The sequence below is a fragment of the Gallus gallus genome, chromosome 28 (genome assembly GCF_016699485.2).
Source record: "Gallus gallus isolate bGalGal1 chromosome 28, bGalGal1.mat.broiler.GRCg7b, whole genome shotgun sequence".
NCBI classification, from domain to species: Eukaryota; Metazoa; Chordata; class Aves; order Galliformes; family Phasianidae; genus Gallus; species Gallus gallus.
Genome location: NC_052559.1, coordinates 1595048 through 1610730, shown reverse-complemented (window position 1 = coordinate 1610730; position 15683 = coordinate 1595048). Strand labels below are relative to the sequence as shown.

The following is a 15683-nucleotide window of genomic DNA, read 5'->3' as shown; positions in this document are numbered from 1 at the left end:
GGGCCTTCGGTCCTCTGTGTTTGACCTTAGCTGTGAGATGTCCTTCCCCCATTATAGGCTGTGCTTTTTTTTTCCTCTCTTTTTTTAATGTCAGTTATAATAAAATATTTTTACAGAGCCCAAAAAAGTCAAAATAGTGCAAAACATCTCACTGTCATGCATCCAGGGGAGCCCCTGCTATGGGGGGAGGTACAGACACACAGGGACGGAGCAGAGTGGTGGGGTGTCCATCACATGCCAAACAGGATGGGGGTAGGAAGGGGGCACGGGGGGGGGGGGGGGGGGGGGGGGCAGGACTGAGCCCCCGCGGGAGCAGCAGTTAGAAAAGGGGTGTAAACATTGAACAGAAAGAGTGGACACCTAAACCCTTTGGTCCCAGGCAAACCCTATAGAAAGGAGATGGAGGGTTGGGGTGGAGTACCCTGTCCATGGGGGGGGGAGGGGGGGGGTGAGAGGTATATATTGAGTTGGGGAGGGGGGCTTTTGGCTGTGGGTGGGACCCTGTGCTCCTGCCCCCCTCCTCCTCCAGACACGCACACCACTGATCACACAAATGGTGGTTAATGGAGAGTAGGGGAGGGGTCCTTGGGCTTGGGGGGGGGAGGGAGGGGGGAGAGTTTTTCTTGTGCCGAGGAGGTCCCGTGGGCACTGCTGCGGAGGTGGGTGCCCTCAGCCCATGGGACGTGAGTGCCCCTCACCCCCACCCTGGCACCTAGGGTGGGGTATGGGGCAGGGAAGACAGGAATGGGGCTGGGGGCTGCTCCCTGTCCTCCAGCCCCAGTGATGCCACCGCCAGCTGGAGGGGTCCCCAGCCCCCATAGCCCTTCGGGGTGCGGGGCACAGCTGCCCCATCTATGTACAGATCTATCTACATATGTACAAGGGATGGGGACAAGGGGCCATCACCCGGGCCCCCCCAGCCCAGAGCTTTCCTTACGACCCTCAATGAGGTGGGGGGCCAGGTGGGGTCTTTGGGGTCCCTCCAAACTCCACTGGGGAAGGGGAGCTCTGCCCCATCGCCCGGTCTGGGGTGCAGCCCTATAGCCCCGTGGGTGTGGGATGGCGACGCTCTGTGCTTTCTGGCAGCCAAAGGAGGAATGGGGTGTGGGGGAGGGTCCAGCGCTGCACCCACATCCCCCTCCCCATAGGCAGGAGCCGCCCGTTGTGGCCTCTCTTATGGCTTATACACGGCTGGGGGACGCTGTGGGGCTGGAGGTGGTGGTGGCGGCGGGAGGGGGGGCGAGGGGGTGGGATTTAAGTGCTGCCCTCCTCAGCTGAGCGCGTGTCGGACTTGAGCTTGACGAACTCCTTGGCCACCTCGTCGTTGTTGCGCTGGGATAGGATGCGCAGCACGGTCAGCCCGGTGTCGTCCATGTGGATGCGGCGGCCGAGGGGCAGCCAACAGGCGCAGCCCCCCCGCTGCAGGAGGTCGCGCAGCTGCAGCACGGCGATGCCCACCGTGCGGTCCTCGCGGGCGAAGCAGTAATCCTTCACGCACACCTGCAGCTCGTAGCACTCGGGGCCCGTCTCCGTCCCCAGCGTGCTGTGGGTCAGGGGTGAGAGACGGGCGGCGTTGGCACGGAGGGGCTCTGGGACAACACTGCGTCCCCCATAAGTTGTATTTTTCCCCCGGCTCCTGCTGGGGGCGGTGTCCCCGAGTCCCAATGTCCCCAGATTCCTGAGCTCCCCAGCATCCCCACACCCCCAGTGACCCCACATCTCCGCTGTCCCCAAACCCCAGCATCGCCCCCATCCCCACTGTCCCATGTCCTCAGCATCCCGGCATCCCCGTGTCTCCTTCTGTCCCCAGCGTCTCATGTCCCAAAGCATCCCCACGTCTCTCCCCACATCCCCAGCGTCTCCACTTCCCCACATCTGTGTTGTCCCCACGCCCCCAGGGGTCCCCATGTCCTCACCATCCCCACATCGCCAATGTCCTCACGTCCCTACATCCGCAGGGTCTCCACATCCCCGATGTCCTCACCTCCCCAGTGTCCCCATGTCCTCAACGTGCCCTTGTCCCCGTGTCCCCAGCATCCCCTGGTCCCCACATCACCATCCTCGTGCCCCACAGGTGCCACTCACAACTGGAAGCTCTCGTTGTATTTGGGGGCCCAGCTGTTGTTCTTGGACTTGGTGGCAAATTTCCTCTTCTTGTCACTCAGGTGGGGGCCGATGATGTTGACCTCAATGAAGGGCCGGAAGATGCCCGACGTCTGCCACTTCAGGTCATTGGCAGCCACCACTGTGCCATGTGGGCATGTGAGGTTGGTGGGGTGTCACCACCCCCCAACCCCCCTCTCCCCCCCGAACCCTCCCGTGCCCACCTTTCACAGTGACTTTGTGTTCGCCAGTGCCGGGGTGGGTGAAGAGCTCCATGTGGATGGACACTTCCCCAACGGGGTCCTCCACTCCGGATCCTGCGTGGCCGAGGGGGGAGGGTGAGTGCCAGCCCTCGGTGCTGTCCCCTCTTGTCCCCTCTTGTCCCCTGCCCGCCCCCAAGACCACTGCAGTGGGGCAGGTGACGCGGGGACAGCGGGGGGTTCAGCACCGCGGACAGCGGCGTTTGCCCCAACGTGACCCCATGGGGCGATGGGGGGCAGCCACCACTGGGGACAGCCGGGGCTGGCAGCAGGGACACTGCTGTCCCCTCCCCATCAGTGGGTCCCAAACCCCTTCCCCTCCTCACCCAAGAGTGCCTGGGGGGGATGGGGTGGGACCCCCATGGCGGGGGACGCGAAGATGACAGTGCTCAGTGTACCCCTGGGCCACCACCAAAGCTATGGGGCTGCCCCACAGCGGGGGGGACTCGGTGACCTGCGACCTCCCCCCCCACCCCGAGCTGTGCATGCACCCATGGGTGAAGGAGGGTGGGGGGCAATGCAGGCTCAGGGCATTCAACAGGAGGAGGACGTCCCCACGTGTTCCAGCACGGCACGGAGGGGGGCACAACCATACTCCATCCTCTGCCCCCACCCGGCACCCCGTCCCCATGGGCAGTGCCATGCTGAGCCAGAATGGAGTGATGGAGGGGGGGTCTGAGTGCGGGACGCCAAGCAGGGGGTGCAGACCCATCCCTCCCCCCTGAAGGTGTGCGGGAGGCCAAGCAGGGCCCATAGGGGAGGCTGCGCTCATTCCTCGAGGCGGTAATGGTCCTTATGGCAATAGGGTGGGGGGAAATGGGTTGTGTGTGCCCCCCCCCCCCGCAGCAGCACCGGGGTGCCCTGAGCTCACATCCCAACCCCAGGCTGTGGGGATGGGGAAGGGGTCAATGCCCCCAAACTCCCCCCAGTTCAGCCCAAAGCGGCCCTGTGAGGCTGGGAGGGGGGGGGGCACATCTCGGGGGGAGAGGCAGAGGGGTGCTGGGGGGAGTGAGCGGTGCACGTACCCTTCTCAGGATAAATCTCTTCACTAAGGGTAAACCTAACACCTTTTCCACCATGGACTATTGGGGAGGAGAGAGAGAAAGAGACGAAGACACAGCACAGAGCGGACGGAGAGAGGAGGGAGACAGCGTGTGTTGGGGGGGGGGGGGGGGAACAGCAAAAAGAGGGGTGGGGGGGAGGAACAGAAAGAGAGAGAAAGAGAGATCAGCGCTGGCGGACGACACTGCGGCGACACGGAGCACCCAGGGGGGCTGGGGGGACCCACAGGACAGACGGACGGACGGACGTCCTGGTGTGGGGAGGGGGACGCACAGACAGACGTGGCGCTGGGGGGGAGGGGGCGCTGAGCTCCCCACGGTCCCATTCATCCACAGAGCACACAGCAGGGAGAGCCCACGCCATCCTCACACCCATGGCCCTACGGACCCCCGTGCTCCGGCCCCGTAAGGGGTGTGGTTGTGGGTCGGGGGGGGGGGTGGGATGTGGGGGGGTGGGGAGGGTCGTACCTTGTGATGTCTGCGTCTGCACGAAGGTTTTGATGAGCAGGTCGGTGGCCTGCGTGTACAGGGACAGCGCGTAGCGCAGCGACTGCAGGTCGGGGCTCTTCTCCAGGAAGGTCTTCTTCAGCCCCACACCGCCAGCGTGGAAGTATTGCTGTGGGGGAGGGAGGTGTGGGGCGGGGGGGGGCTCAGCGTGGTGTTCCCATGGGGGCGGTGCCGTCCCCATCCACCCCACACCGCCCTCACCTTGATGGTGTCCAACGCCAACTCCACCACCGCGCACTGTTTGGGGGTCAGGCTCTTGGCTTCCTCCCGCACCATGTGGTCCTGGGGGAGGGGGGGGGGGACACAAAGGCTCAGAGTGGGGACACGTTGGGGACGTCACCCCACCCCACAGCGGAGGGGACCTCAGAGTGCCCACCTTCAGCTTGGAGAGCTGCCCCAACTCCTTGGCTGCGTTGAAGATCATCTGCGTGCCCTGCGGAGAATGGAGAGAAGGGGACGGCGAGAGTGAGTGGCCGGGCTGTGGGGGGGACTGCACCGCCCCCCCAAACTCGCAGGGGGTCCTCTGAGCCCTTTGGGTACCCCCATGAGCTGAGCACTCACGGCACAGCGACGGGGTTTGGGGACAGCAGGGCAGGGTGGCACTTTGGCACCAGTGACCCCATATCCCTGCTCTGTGCCCCCCAAGAGTGGGGCAAGGGGACGAAGTCTGGGGACGGCGCCGGCACCTGGCACGGTTCCTCTGTGCCCCACGGTGCATTTGTCCCCCCCTAACCCCAACCCCGGGGGGTTCCAGACCTTGGGACACCCCCAGGGGACACCATGGGTGGGTGTCAGCGGTCCCCACAGTGCCCCACGTTGTGCCACCTCCACGAGTGGGGACGCAAAGCCCCACTGGCACGACCCCGAGGAGCGCAGCCCCACAGCATGGGGTCACCCCACAGAAGCTGAGCTCCGGCTCCATTCCAGTGTGCAATGGGGCAAACTGGGGCAGAGCCACGACCACCAGCTCCCCCCCCAGCACCAGCAGTTCCAGTCCCCCCCCCCAGCAACGAGAAACCCCACAAACCACCCCATACCTTTATTTCCTACTGCCCCCATTAACCCTTCGTGGCCCACTCCTGCCTCATTAACCCTTCTCTTGCTGGCCCTGTCCCCCCCATAGGGACGCAGCTGTCACTCAAACGGAGCCCAACGGGACACGGTACAGAGCGGGACCCCCCCACCCCACAGCACATGGGGCAAGGACGGGAGGAGACGAGCTGTGTCCTTACTTCAGTGTGACTGGGCAGCTTCACCCTGCTCTGGAAAAGAAGAGCAAGGGACAGTTACTGGGGGCCCCAGCGGCGAGCGTGCCAGGTCTTAGCCCTATGGGGTGGGCTCGGTGCCCCCCACCTATGGGGCTGGGGGATGGAAGACTGCACTGAGGCAATGTGGGGCAGGAGATGCTGTCCTCTATGGGTCACAGCATGGAGACATCGGGGGCAGGAGCTGTGGCAGTGCCAGCACGGCTCTTCGTGGCACCCAGTTTTGGGGTATGTGAGCACCACACGGTGTGGGGAGCACCTGGATAGGGGGAGGGTCCCCATGGATGGGGGTCTGCCTGGAGAACGGGGAGGTCTGGGGGGCTCAGTGAGCTCTGCCGGGGGTGAGGTCGGAGATCCATGGGATCCCGGAACACACCGAGCCCTACACCCACAGCAATGGGGTAGGTTTGTGCCCTCCTGTTCTGGCACCCATATGGATGCTGAGCCACACGCCCCACACCTAACGCCCCACAAACCCACCCATGGGGTAAACATGGCACAAACCCACCCATGGGGAAAACACTCTTCCACCCCCCCTTCCCCCCCTCAACCAAACACAGACGTGGGGCGCTGCCCCATCCCGCACAGCTCCGGGACAACACGGCACAGAGCCACACCACACCACGCCACATCCAGACAGCACGACAAGAGGAAGCACGGACAAACCCGGTGACCACGGGGCCACCAGGGCGGCCACGGGGCGAGGACACACACGGAGCCCACGGGCTATTTACCTTCTCTGTCCCTTTGCCATGTTTTCTCAAGAGCGTGCCCTGTAGAAGCAATGTCAGAGGGTGAGCAATGGGGGACGGCGTGGGATGGGACGTGGAGGGGATATGGGTAAAGCGAGGGCATCACTGAGCTCCTTAAGGATGGCTGGGGATGATGGGGACAGGTCCCCAGGGGAGTCAGCGGGACACCAGTCCTTGTGGGATGCTGGATGTTGCACCACTGGGGAATGGTACCCATGGGGGTCAATGGGACACCAGTCCCTACAGGATGCTGGGCCAGGCATTCCCCACTGGGATGTTGCACCAATGGGGAACTGGTGCCCATGCTGTGATGCTGGGCCCATGGGGGTTGGTCCCTGTTGGGATGCTGAGTCAATGAAGGACCGGTGTTGGTGACTGTGGGATACCAGGCTCAGAGAGGGCTGGTCCCCATAGGATGCTGGGTTAGCAGGGAACTGGTCCCACCGGGATGCTGGGCTGATGAGCAACTGCTCACTGCTGAGATGCTGGCTCAGTGGGACAGCGGTCTCTGTGGGATGCTGGATGTTGTGCCACCAGAGACCTGATCCCAACGCTGGGATGCTGGACCTGTGGGGGACTGATTCCTGCTGGGAGGATGGGCTGATGAGCCACTGGTCCCCACTGGGCTCATAGGGGACTGGTTCCTGCTGGGATGTTGGGTCAGGGAGGGACTGGAACCCGTGGGATATCAGGCTCAGAGAGAGCTGGCCCCATGGATTGCTGGGCCAGTGGGACACCGGTCTCTCTAGGATGCTGGCCTGATGAGCAACGGGTCCTAATTGGAACGCTGGGCTCGTAGGGGATCGATTCCTGCTGGGATGCCGGGTCAGTGGAGGAATGGTCCCCATGGGATGCTGGGCCAGCTGGTCCCCACTGGGATGATGGATGCTGCACAAATGGGGAACTGGTCCACCGCACCGGGATGCTGAAACTATGGGTGTTGGTCCTCATTGGGATGCTGGGTCAGTGGGGGACTGATTCCTATTGGGATGCTGGGCCTGTAGAGGACTGGTCCCCATGGGATGCCGCAGGGCCACATGGGGAGTTGTGAGCAGCCTCTGGGGGTGCGTTCTGGGGCATGAGGATGAGGAGGGAGCATTAGAGGGGGTTGTGTGGGGAGCCTGTGGGGGGTGGGGATGAGCAGCATGGTTGGGTCAAGCAGGGCTACCAGGAAGGGTTGTGACCTGGGGGGAAACTGAGGTATGGAGCGATGGGGAACGGGGGGACCTTGTGTCCTACAGAGACGGCCCCAGACAGAGCAGAAGAGGACAGAAGGAAACCGCTGGGTCCAAGCCGTGCAAGGGACCAGAGCAGCGCCGATCCCATATCCTGCCCAGGGCAGAGCCTCGTGCCTCCTGCCAACCTCCTGGCCAACACCTCGTGTCCCAATTGCTCCTCACTGCAGGCAGGGAACGCCTCTGCCCTCAGCCCCCACTGTGCCCACAGCCCGGCCAGACCCTACGGGGAAACTGAGGCACGCGGGGTGCAGAGCGGCCCTGCCCACCCTGATCCCACAGCCAGTGTCCCTCTCCCACCCCAAAACAGAGCAAGACGACGGGGTCAGCTTGGCTGTCCCCATACACGTGGCGCTGCCCGTTGCCATCCCCTCTCCACGCTGACTCCAAATCCAGGCGCCCCGAATCTGTCCAACCCCAAATCCCCACTGGGGTCGGTGCCAAGCGGGCAGTGAGGGGACGGGCAGAGCACGGGCAGCCACGCGGGACAGGAACCGGCGAGGCCAGGACCGACACACAGCGGACAGACAGACAGACAGACATGGAGCCGCCGTACTTACAATCATCTGCCATTGAGAGGCGAGCGGAGCAAGTGGAGAGAACAACCGTGACATGAGTGTCCCCATTGGATGTGACGGTGCCCAGTGCCAGACCCTGCCCATCACATTACGGTCCTCCTGTCCCCATCCCACTCGCTCCCACCTTCCCTGCTGCAGTGGGGATGCAGCCCAGGGGGACCCAGAGTTACAGGGCTCAGCCTCAGCCCCACACTTCCAGGGCTGGCAAACATGGTCCAGTGGGGCCTCGAACCATCTGCACGTCCCTGTCACCACCCCATGGCACAGCGAGCGCTGCCACTGCCCCACGGCAGAGCTACATGTGGTGGGTTGGGTAGGGCCCGGGATGGGGACAAGGACCAGGATGGGGGCAGAGCCAGAGGCACAGACACAGCACACAGAGCCCCACAGCCCTGCAGAGGTGGCTCCAGATGAGAGCCCGATCCCAGCTCTGACAGTGACAAAACCCTGTGGTCACACAATTTGGGGACATCCCCATCCCTGCCCAGGAGCCCCACATTGCTGCATGTGGGGAGGACGGATGCAGCACTGCGACACGGAGACTGCAGACATTCTCTCTCCATGCAAGAACCATTGCTGGGCTTCGCACCCATCCCTGTGTCACCCCATCCCTGTGTCACCCCATCCCTGTGTTACCCCAACCCTGTGTTACCCCATCCCTCTGTCACCCTATCCCTGTGTTACCCCATTCCTGTGCCACCCCATCCCTGTGTTACCCCAACCCTGTGTTACCCCATCCCTCTGTCACCCCATCCCTGTGTCACCCCATCCCTGTGTTACCCCAACCCTGTGTTACCCCATTCCTGTGCCACCCCATCCCTGTGTTACCCCAACCCTGTGTTACCCCATCCCTGTGTTACCCCATTCCTGTGCCACCCCATCCCTGTGTTACCCCAACCCTGTGTTACCCCATCCAAACGCTGCCAACCCCATGGCAAAGCCCCCTCTATCCCCACCATCTCCACATTCATTTTCCCAGGACAGGGCATGGAGGGAAGGATGGCAGGACATGGCTGGATGCCTCCTGATGCCACCATGGCAGGAAGGTGGTATTCCAACAAGGGGGAACCAGAGCCTACAGCCCCGGGATTAAGACTCCCAAGCTCTGCTGATGGAGCTAGCCAGGCTCCAACACCAACACCAACTTTAACTCACCCCAGCTACCCAAAACCTAACCCTAACCAGAACCCTTAACTTCGGTCCCAACCCTAACTCTAACCCAAACCCAAACCCTAAGCCTAAATCTAACCCCTAATCCCAACCCTAACCCTAACCCTGAATCCCAACTCTAACCCTAACCCCAATCCTACCCCTAACCCCAGTTCCAACCCTAACCCCTGACCCAGCCCCTAACTCTAACTCCATCCCCTAACCTTACATCTCAGTTGGCCATTCCTTCCTGTGTCCTTTCCCCAGCCATGAGCTGGGGACACACCTGGGGAGGCCACCAACTCCTGTGCCCCATCACGGATCCAACAGCCACAGCTCCGTGCCCCCACCCCATCCCATCACTCACCGTCTGGTCGGTGAGCGGTGGCAGCACGATGGTCTTCTCCATGGTGTTCATCACCAGCTTCCAGAGCTCCTTTAGCACGCGCTTCAGCACTGTCTTCTCGCAGATCTTGGCGAAGAGTGTCAGGCTGTAGGGTGGGAATGGGGTTGACATCCCTGCACGGCACCCCAGTGCCACCCCATGCACAGCCAACCCAACCCTGTTGGCTTTCCGTGCTTCAAAGTTGGGGACACAGGGTCTGGAGGTCATGGCTGATGTCCCAGCATGGAATCCCAGTGTCACCTCATGCATGGCCAACACAACCCTACTGGTCCTCCATGTTGGGGATGTGGGGGTCCCACTCACTTGCTGTCCAGCAGGTCCATGATGGGCTGCAGGACGTTGTCAGCATCCTGTGCCACGCTGCTGCAGGTGCTGGCGGGGACATTGCCAGTGCCCTTCACCTGGCTCAGGATGTCCCCCATCTGCTTGACGCATTCCTCAATGTGGGGCTGGAAGCTGAGGACGGCAGCGACCAGGGGGGTCAGCGCTCCCCCGCAGGACCCCCAGCATGGCCATGATCCCCACACCCCATGTCCCCTCACCTGGTGGCAAACACTCGGCTCAGCTCATCCAGGACGTTGTTGAGCTTCACCTGCAGCTCCTTTAAGATGTCACTGGCTTCTGTGTCCAGCTTGGGGGTACAATTTGGGGCAGACATCAGATCCCCTAGCCCAACGCTGGGGGCTCACTGTGCGCCCCACATTCATCCCTGGGCAAGGTCTGGTGTGATGCCATGGGGGAACTCATGCAGAAATGAGGAACTGGGGACCACTCCACGGGGAAAAGCTCCATCCTCTCCCCATACTCCCCACCCTGAGACCCCCACTACGCACCTCCTTCCCCCCCATGGCCTCGAACATCTTCTCCAGCTGGACGCGGAGCTGCTGGATGTTGTTCATCAGGATGCAGGGCTGTAGGGGCAGGATTTGGGGTCAGCACCAGTGCTCATGGCTGCAACAGCCCCATGGAGGCCCACCATCCCACGCAGGGTCACTGCAGCCCCATGGCACCGACATATATTTTGGAGACCTCCATCAGACAAGACTGAGGACGTGAGCCATGGGGACCACAGTGGAACTAAGTGACAACTAAGTGACAGCCACTGCGTGGGGACAGCAGGAGCAGAAGGGAGGTACGTCACCACTTTCTCCTTCTCCTTGGAGCAGTATGAGGCGAAATCCTTGGAGATGATCTCGGCGTACTGCAGCAGCACGTTGCTGATGGTCTGCACCCAGAGGAAGGAGGGAGAGAAGGAGATGTGAGTCCCACAGCGGCGATGGAACCCCCCGCGCATGGTACATTTGGGGAAGGAGTTGTGAGGAAATGCCAGGCAGCACAGTAGGGTTGGGGTCCCGAGGGTATGAGACCCCTTCCAGGTGCCCACCTTGGCAAACCTCCGCATGTAGTGCCCAACAATCTGCGGGTCGGGGCACTCGAGTTTCTTGATGATCTCAAAGCTCTGGTTGAGCTGGGAGAAGACGTCCACCACGGAGCAGGAGAAGAGCGCGTGCTCCGACGTCTGCTGGAACTGTGGGGGGGGGAGAGATGGGGGGCATTGGGGTGAGGGCTCCCGGCCCCATGAGCACACAGCGGGATCGCATCCCGTGCCCATTGACCTCACCCCATCCTTCTTGTCGCGCTCCAGCGCTCCGTGCAGGAAATCCCGCGACACCTCCTCGTTCTCATCCAACCACTGGATAACAAAGGGCTCGAACCATCTGCAACGGGTGCACGGTGAGCGCAGTCAGCACGGGGGCACAGATCCATCCCGTGCCCACCACCGCCCCCCCCCAGGAGCTGCACTCACGCGGGGTACTCCGGGACGCGGCTCTTGAAGGAGGGCAGCTCGGTGACGTACTCGTTGTACAGCCACTTCACCTTGAAGTGCAGGTTCATGTAGTCCGCGCTCTTGCACAGGCGGTGCTTGTCGTGCTCTGCGTGGGGAAGGGGAGAGCAGGGTGGTCTCACCCAGCCCCAAATCTTTGGGAGTTGGAGGAAGGGGGGGTGTTGGGTGACTCCAAAAATGATGGGGAGAAGATGGGAGGGCTTCTTGGAGGTGTTGAGGAGGGGCGCAAGGGGATCCCCATGCTGCTCGAGGTGGCACTCACCCTCCATCGCGTACTTCATGTCCTGGGCAAAGAGGTTCCACATCACCTCGGCGCTGATCTTCCCAACGTTCAGCTCCTGGGGGAACCTGGTGTGGGGTGGGAAGGACCCCGCAAAGCCTTGGAGAGGTGAACTCCAACCTCTGTCCATCACACAGCTTGGAGAGCCAACCCCAACCTCTGCTCATCACACGACTTATTGAGGCCAACCCCAACTTCTGTCCATCACACAGCTTGGAGAGCCAACCCCAACTTCTGTCCATCACATGTGCCTTGGAGAGCCAACCCCAACCTCCACCCCACATGCCTCATTTTTCCCATCGGTAGAATGGATGTTACACCCCACATCCAAACTCAACCTGGTTGGCACCACGTGATCCTGAGTGTTCCTTTCCCTATAAATCGGTGATCAATTGGTTACTCACTGGTTCAGGCAGGGCGTGTAGGAGTTCTTGTCCTCCTCAATAATGGACACGATCAGGGTGATGAGCTTGGACCAGAAATCCAGGTTTTTGATGCTGGGCCCCTGCTCCTCGGGGGGCACCTCACCTTTCTTGTTCTGGAGCAACAGGGATGCAGTGGAGGCTCTGGTTACCCACTGGTCACCCATTGGCCCCATTGGGCTCACCTCCACGGTGGAGCACAGGGGGAGCATCGCTGGGAGAAGGGAAGGAGAAGGGATGGATGTGGGGCAGCAGTGGGGTCCCACGCACCGGGTCGGTCTGGTACTCGCGGCTGTAGAGCTCGTGGCAGTTGTTGAAGATGTATTCATAGGTGGAGTTGAGGCACGCCTTCACGCAGTCCTTCACCACCTGGCTGGCTCGGGGTGGGCTCTGCAGCTCCTGGACCTGTGTGGGATGGCGGTAGGGCTGCAGCAGGGCCAGCAGCCCCCACCCCAAAGCTGCCAGTGTGGAAGGAGCAAATACCTTCATCCGGAAAAAGGTGATGCTGGTCAGCAAATCCACTGTGGACTTGAGGTCCTGCAGCCGCTCAGGACTGCTGGCAGGGAAGTTGTTCTGCCAGGGGGGAGAGAAGAGTCACATGTTGGGGGATGAGAGCGGACCCTATTGCCCGGGTGGGGAAACTGAGGCACAGCAGTGCCTTACCCGGTACATGGAGAGGTCGATGCGCAGGGAGTTGTGCAGCTGGTCGAGGAGTTTGACGAAGCGTTCTTTCTGCAGAGAGACGCCCCGGGGACGGGTGAACGTGGGGATGGAGGTTGGGGCCGCCCCCTCCCCGCTGCACCCGTACCCCAACCCTCTCATTTCTGTCCTACTGTCCTGTCATCCTTCCGTCCTGACGTCCCGCTGGCCCTCCCACCTCCACCAGCCCTGTGGTTGGGGCAGCCCATGCTCTCTGGGGCTCTCTGGCAGCTCTCAGTGGCTCCAAGGCACACGTGGTCCTGGCAGAGCGCGGATGGGGACCGCTCGGTGTGGGATGCACTCCTGCATCCCTTCAGCTCTCTCTGTGTGCTGGAGCAGGATGGGGTACCCCTGCCCTCCCTGGGCTCAGAGCAGAGCATGGAGCGTGTGGTAGGATTGCTTCTCCCCGTGGTGCAGCCCCAAAGAGAGCAGGAAAAAAGAGTGCGGGGAGAGCAGTGTGGGGTGCTGCATTTCAGGCTTTGAGGTTGAGCTGTTTCAACACAAGTCAAGGGGGATCCCGGGAGTCAGATGCTCCTGGGCTGTTTGGGGTCTGCCCAGGCTGCGTGGATGGAACATCATGGGCTGGTGGGTTCCTTCGGGAATGAGTGGCTTTAGGGCATACATTCATCTCCCAGCCATGGGGTGAAGGGATGCCAGCCCACACCGGGCTGCAAATTCGGCATCTGAGATGGAGGCAAAGCAACTGCTTTGCCCCAAATGGAGAAGCACTTTGGGTGCACCTATGCTGGGGGGGTTGGACACCCCCGTGTCAGCCGCACCAGGGCTGGGCTGTCCTGCAAACCTTCGGAGCCGCGCTCGGTCCCCGGCACCCAACGGCTGCAGCGCGCTTAAATCGGACCCGCCAGGTGCTCGGGGATAAAGCGGCACGGCCGGGCACTTTAGGACCCAACCTTTAGGCTCTCTAAAAAAAGAGAAAGAAACAAAGTTTTTAAAACCCTCCACATTAAGAGAAAAAGGTTGGTTTTGTTCTTTCGTGTGGTCTCCTCCTGCCGCACGGCTCTCGCTACCCTTCGCCCTAACCGAGGCTGAGCTCCGACCCCATAGCGCCCGCACAGGGGGACGCAGGGGTAGCTGGGGTGGGAGCACAGCCCCCTCCTCGCCCGTGTCCCCGTGGATGCACCCATCCCCGGAGCAAACTCAGCGTGGCACCCATGGGTGCTGGCACAGCCGGGTGAGTTTGCGGCGGTTTGGGATCGCACCCGGTGCGCGTGGGGCCGTGCAAAGCTCCCGTTTGGCACTGGCATTGTGAACTGCACTGCCGCCCCACTGAAGGCACTTCAACCCAACCAGAGCAACTCTGTGAGCAAATTTCGACTTTCCCCAGCAGAAAATGTCCGTCCCATAGCACAAGAGAGGGATGAATTTTGGTTCCCAAACCCCGCTGCCCCGTGCCGTCGGGTCAGGAGCTGCCTTGCGCGGCCCCATTCGCCTCCTTTTTGCCCCCCACCCCCTCCCCAGAGAAGAGAGAAGAAGAAGGAAGGAGTGTTTACGCACCATCGGACTTACCCCGAAATTGGAAGCGGCAAAGCGGTCAGAGGCGGAGACGTTGGTGGAGGCGGTGGTGTGGGCGTAGTAAGCGTTGATGTTGGCGAGGAGGGTGCTCATCACCGCCGGCACCCCCGGGCACATGTATTTGGAGGAGAGGCAAGCAAAGTGCCTGCGGGAAGAAGTGGGAGATGGGCTGCTTGTCTGGGGGGCATACATCGGGAACGGGGTCTTTGGGGTACGTGGGGATGTGTGCGCACGGGCACCAAAGGCAAGGCTGGGAGCGCGAAGGGCAGCGAGGTGTGGGGCAGCGAAGGACTCACGTCATGGCCTGGTAGATGGATTCCACCCCATAGCGCATGGCAAACTCATCCACGATCTCTTGCGCCGTCTCATCGAAGTACACCTTCCAGGCGTCGTCCCCTTTGGCGTCGGGGATCTTCACCACGCCGTTGTTTTGTAAATCCGTCACGAAGTGGAAGAGGTTCTGGGGGCACACGCGAGGGTCCCGTTACCGCCCCGGGGTCGGGGGCAGCGCGGTGTGGGTGATGGGGTCCACGTGGTGCTCACCTCGTGCAGACACGTGTACTGCACGTGGTACGGGGCCACCTTCTCCTCGCCCTTGATCTCCACGCTGATGTGCAGCCGGATGGCTCCCGACACGGCCGACTTGTCCGTCCGCTTGTCTAGGGGGGCACAGAGAGCGTGAGACCCCCAGAGCACCCCAAAGCCACCCCACTGCGGAGGGTCCAGGGCACAGTGGGACTCCTCTCGGTGCCTCAGTTCCCCCATGACCCCAATAGGAAACGATGCTTTTGGCAGCATCCCCCACCCCTTCACAGTAGGGTGAGGGTTGCCATCCCCGGCACGGCACTCACCCAGGTTGTACCAGACGTCCATCTCCCCGCTCAGCGTCCGCACCTCGATGATGGTTTGGCCCAGGAAGTCGTCGGACTCCCTCTTGAAGCGCTGCTTGACGCGGGACTTGATGTCGTCATCCTCATCCCAGACACGGACTTTGATGCGGTCGGAGGAGTTATGGCACTCACTGCAGGGAGAGGGGAGTGGGGACCAGGATGAGCGGGGAAACGTGCCTCAGTTTGCCCAGAACCAGGGACAGCCCCATCTCCTGTGGACCCCCTCCAGACAGCTCCCTGCCACCCCACCACCCAACTTACAAATGGAAATTCTCCTCCCAGACCGGGTTGAGATTGCCATAGATGGTTTTAGTCCTTTTTTTCGTCTTTCCAACCTGGACGGTCACATAGGGGTCACTGGAGCCCGTCTTATCCTTTGCTTGCAGGCCCTGGGCACAAACCACTGCAGCAAGGCACAGCACAGTGCGGCACAGACGCCCATCCACACCAACCACACGCAGCACAGAGGAGACAACAAACAAAGAGCAAAGTCAGTGCTGAGGTCCCCATGCTGAGGTCCCCACGCTGAGCACCCGAAGTCCCCCCAAAGCCACTCTGCAGGATGAGCAGCTGGGACACACAGTGTCCTTGTGCACAGGGATGGTGACGTCTCCAAGGGCTGGCGCTGCTGTATCCCCACTCTCACCCCAAATGCTGTAGCTTATAGGGGATGCAGTTAGGGGAGGCAAGAGCTGTG

General features: G+C 61.8%; 1 protein-coding gene across 13 annotated transcripts in view; it reads right to left on the bottom strand.

Annotated features, from left to right (window-relative positions):
- Positions 1-81: 81 nt before the first annotated feature.
- UNC13A (unc-13 homolog A) overlaps positions 82-15683 on the bottom strand; it is a 28489-nt gene continuing 12887 nt past the window's right edge. For 3 of the 13 annotated variants that reach the window (XM_015299746.4, XM_015299745.4, XM_015299752.4), the window contains 28 exons: positions 15248-15389; positions 14948-15117; positions 14640-14755; positions 14393-14556; positions 14079-14241; positions 12528-12596; positions 12348-12437; positions 12135-12269; positions 11847-11980; positions 11425-11510; positions 11124-11250; positions 10938-11034; positions 10701-10844; positions 10458-10541; positions 10150-10227; positions 9859-9947; positions 9620-9772; positions 9278-9401; positions 7744-7749; positions 5931-5969; positions 5164-5193; positions 4308-4364; positions 4133-4213; positions 3893-4040; positions 3389-3445; positions 2328-2420; positions 2086-2245; positions 92-1543 (listed from right to left, as the gene is read on the bottom strand). In XM_015299746.4, the coding sequence (XP_015155232.2) occupies positions 1255-1543; positions 2086-2245; positions 2328-2420; positions 3389-3445; positions 3893-4040; positions 4133-4213; positions 4308-4364; positions 5164-5193; positions 5931-5969; positions 7744-7749; positions 9278-9401; positions 9620-9772; positions 9859-9947; positions 10150-10227; positions 10458-10541; positions 10701-10844; positions 10938-11034; positions 11124-11250; positions 11425-11510; positions 11847-11980; positions 12135-12269; positions 12348-12437; positions 12528-12596; positions 14079-14241; positions 14393-14556; positions 14640-14755; positions 14948-15117; positions 15248-15389 (3125 nt within the window). In that variant the 3' untranslated portion in view covers positions 92-1254. Of the gene's footprint in view, positions 1544-2085; positions 2246-2327; positions 2421-3388; positions 3446-3892; positions 4041-4132; positions 4214-4307; positions 4365-5163; positions 5194-5930; positions 5970-7743; positions 7750-9277; positions 9402-9619; positions 9773-9858; positions 9948-10149; positions 10228-10457; positions 10542-10700; positions 10845-10937; positions 11035-11123; positions 11251-11424; positions 11511-11846; positions 11981-12134; positions 12270-12347; positions 12438-12527; positions 12597-14078; positions 14242-14392; positions 14557-14639; positions 14756-14947; positions 15118-15247; positions 15390-15683 lie in introns of all 13 variants that reach the window. The other 10 variants (XM_025144374.3, XM_015299747.4, XM_025144376.3 and 7 more) reach the window with 7 other exon arrangements.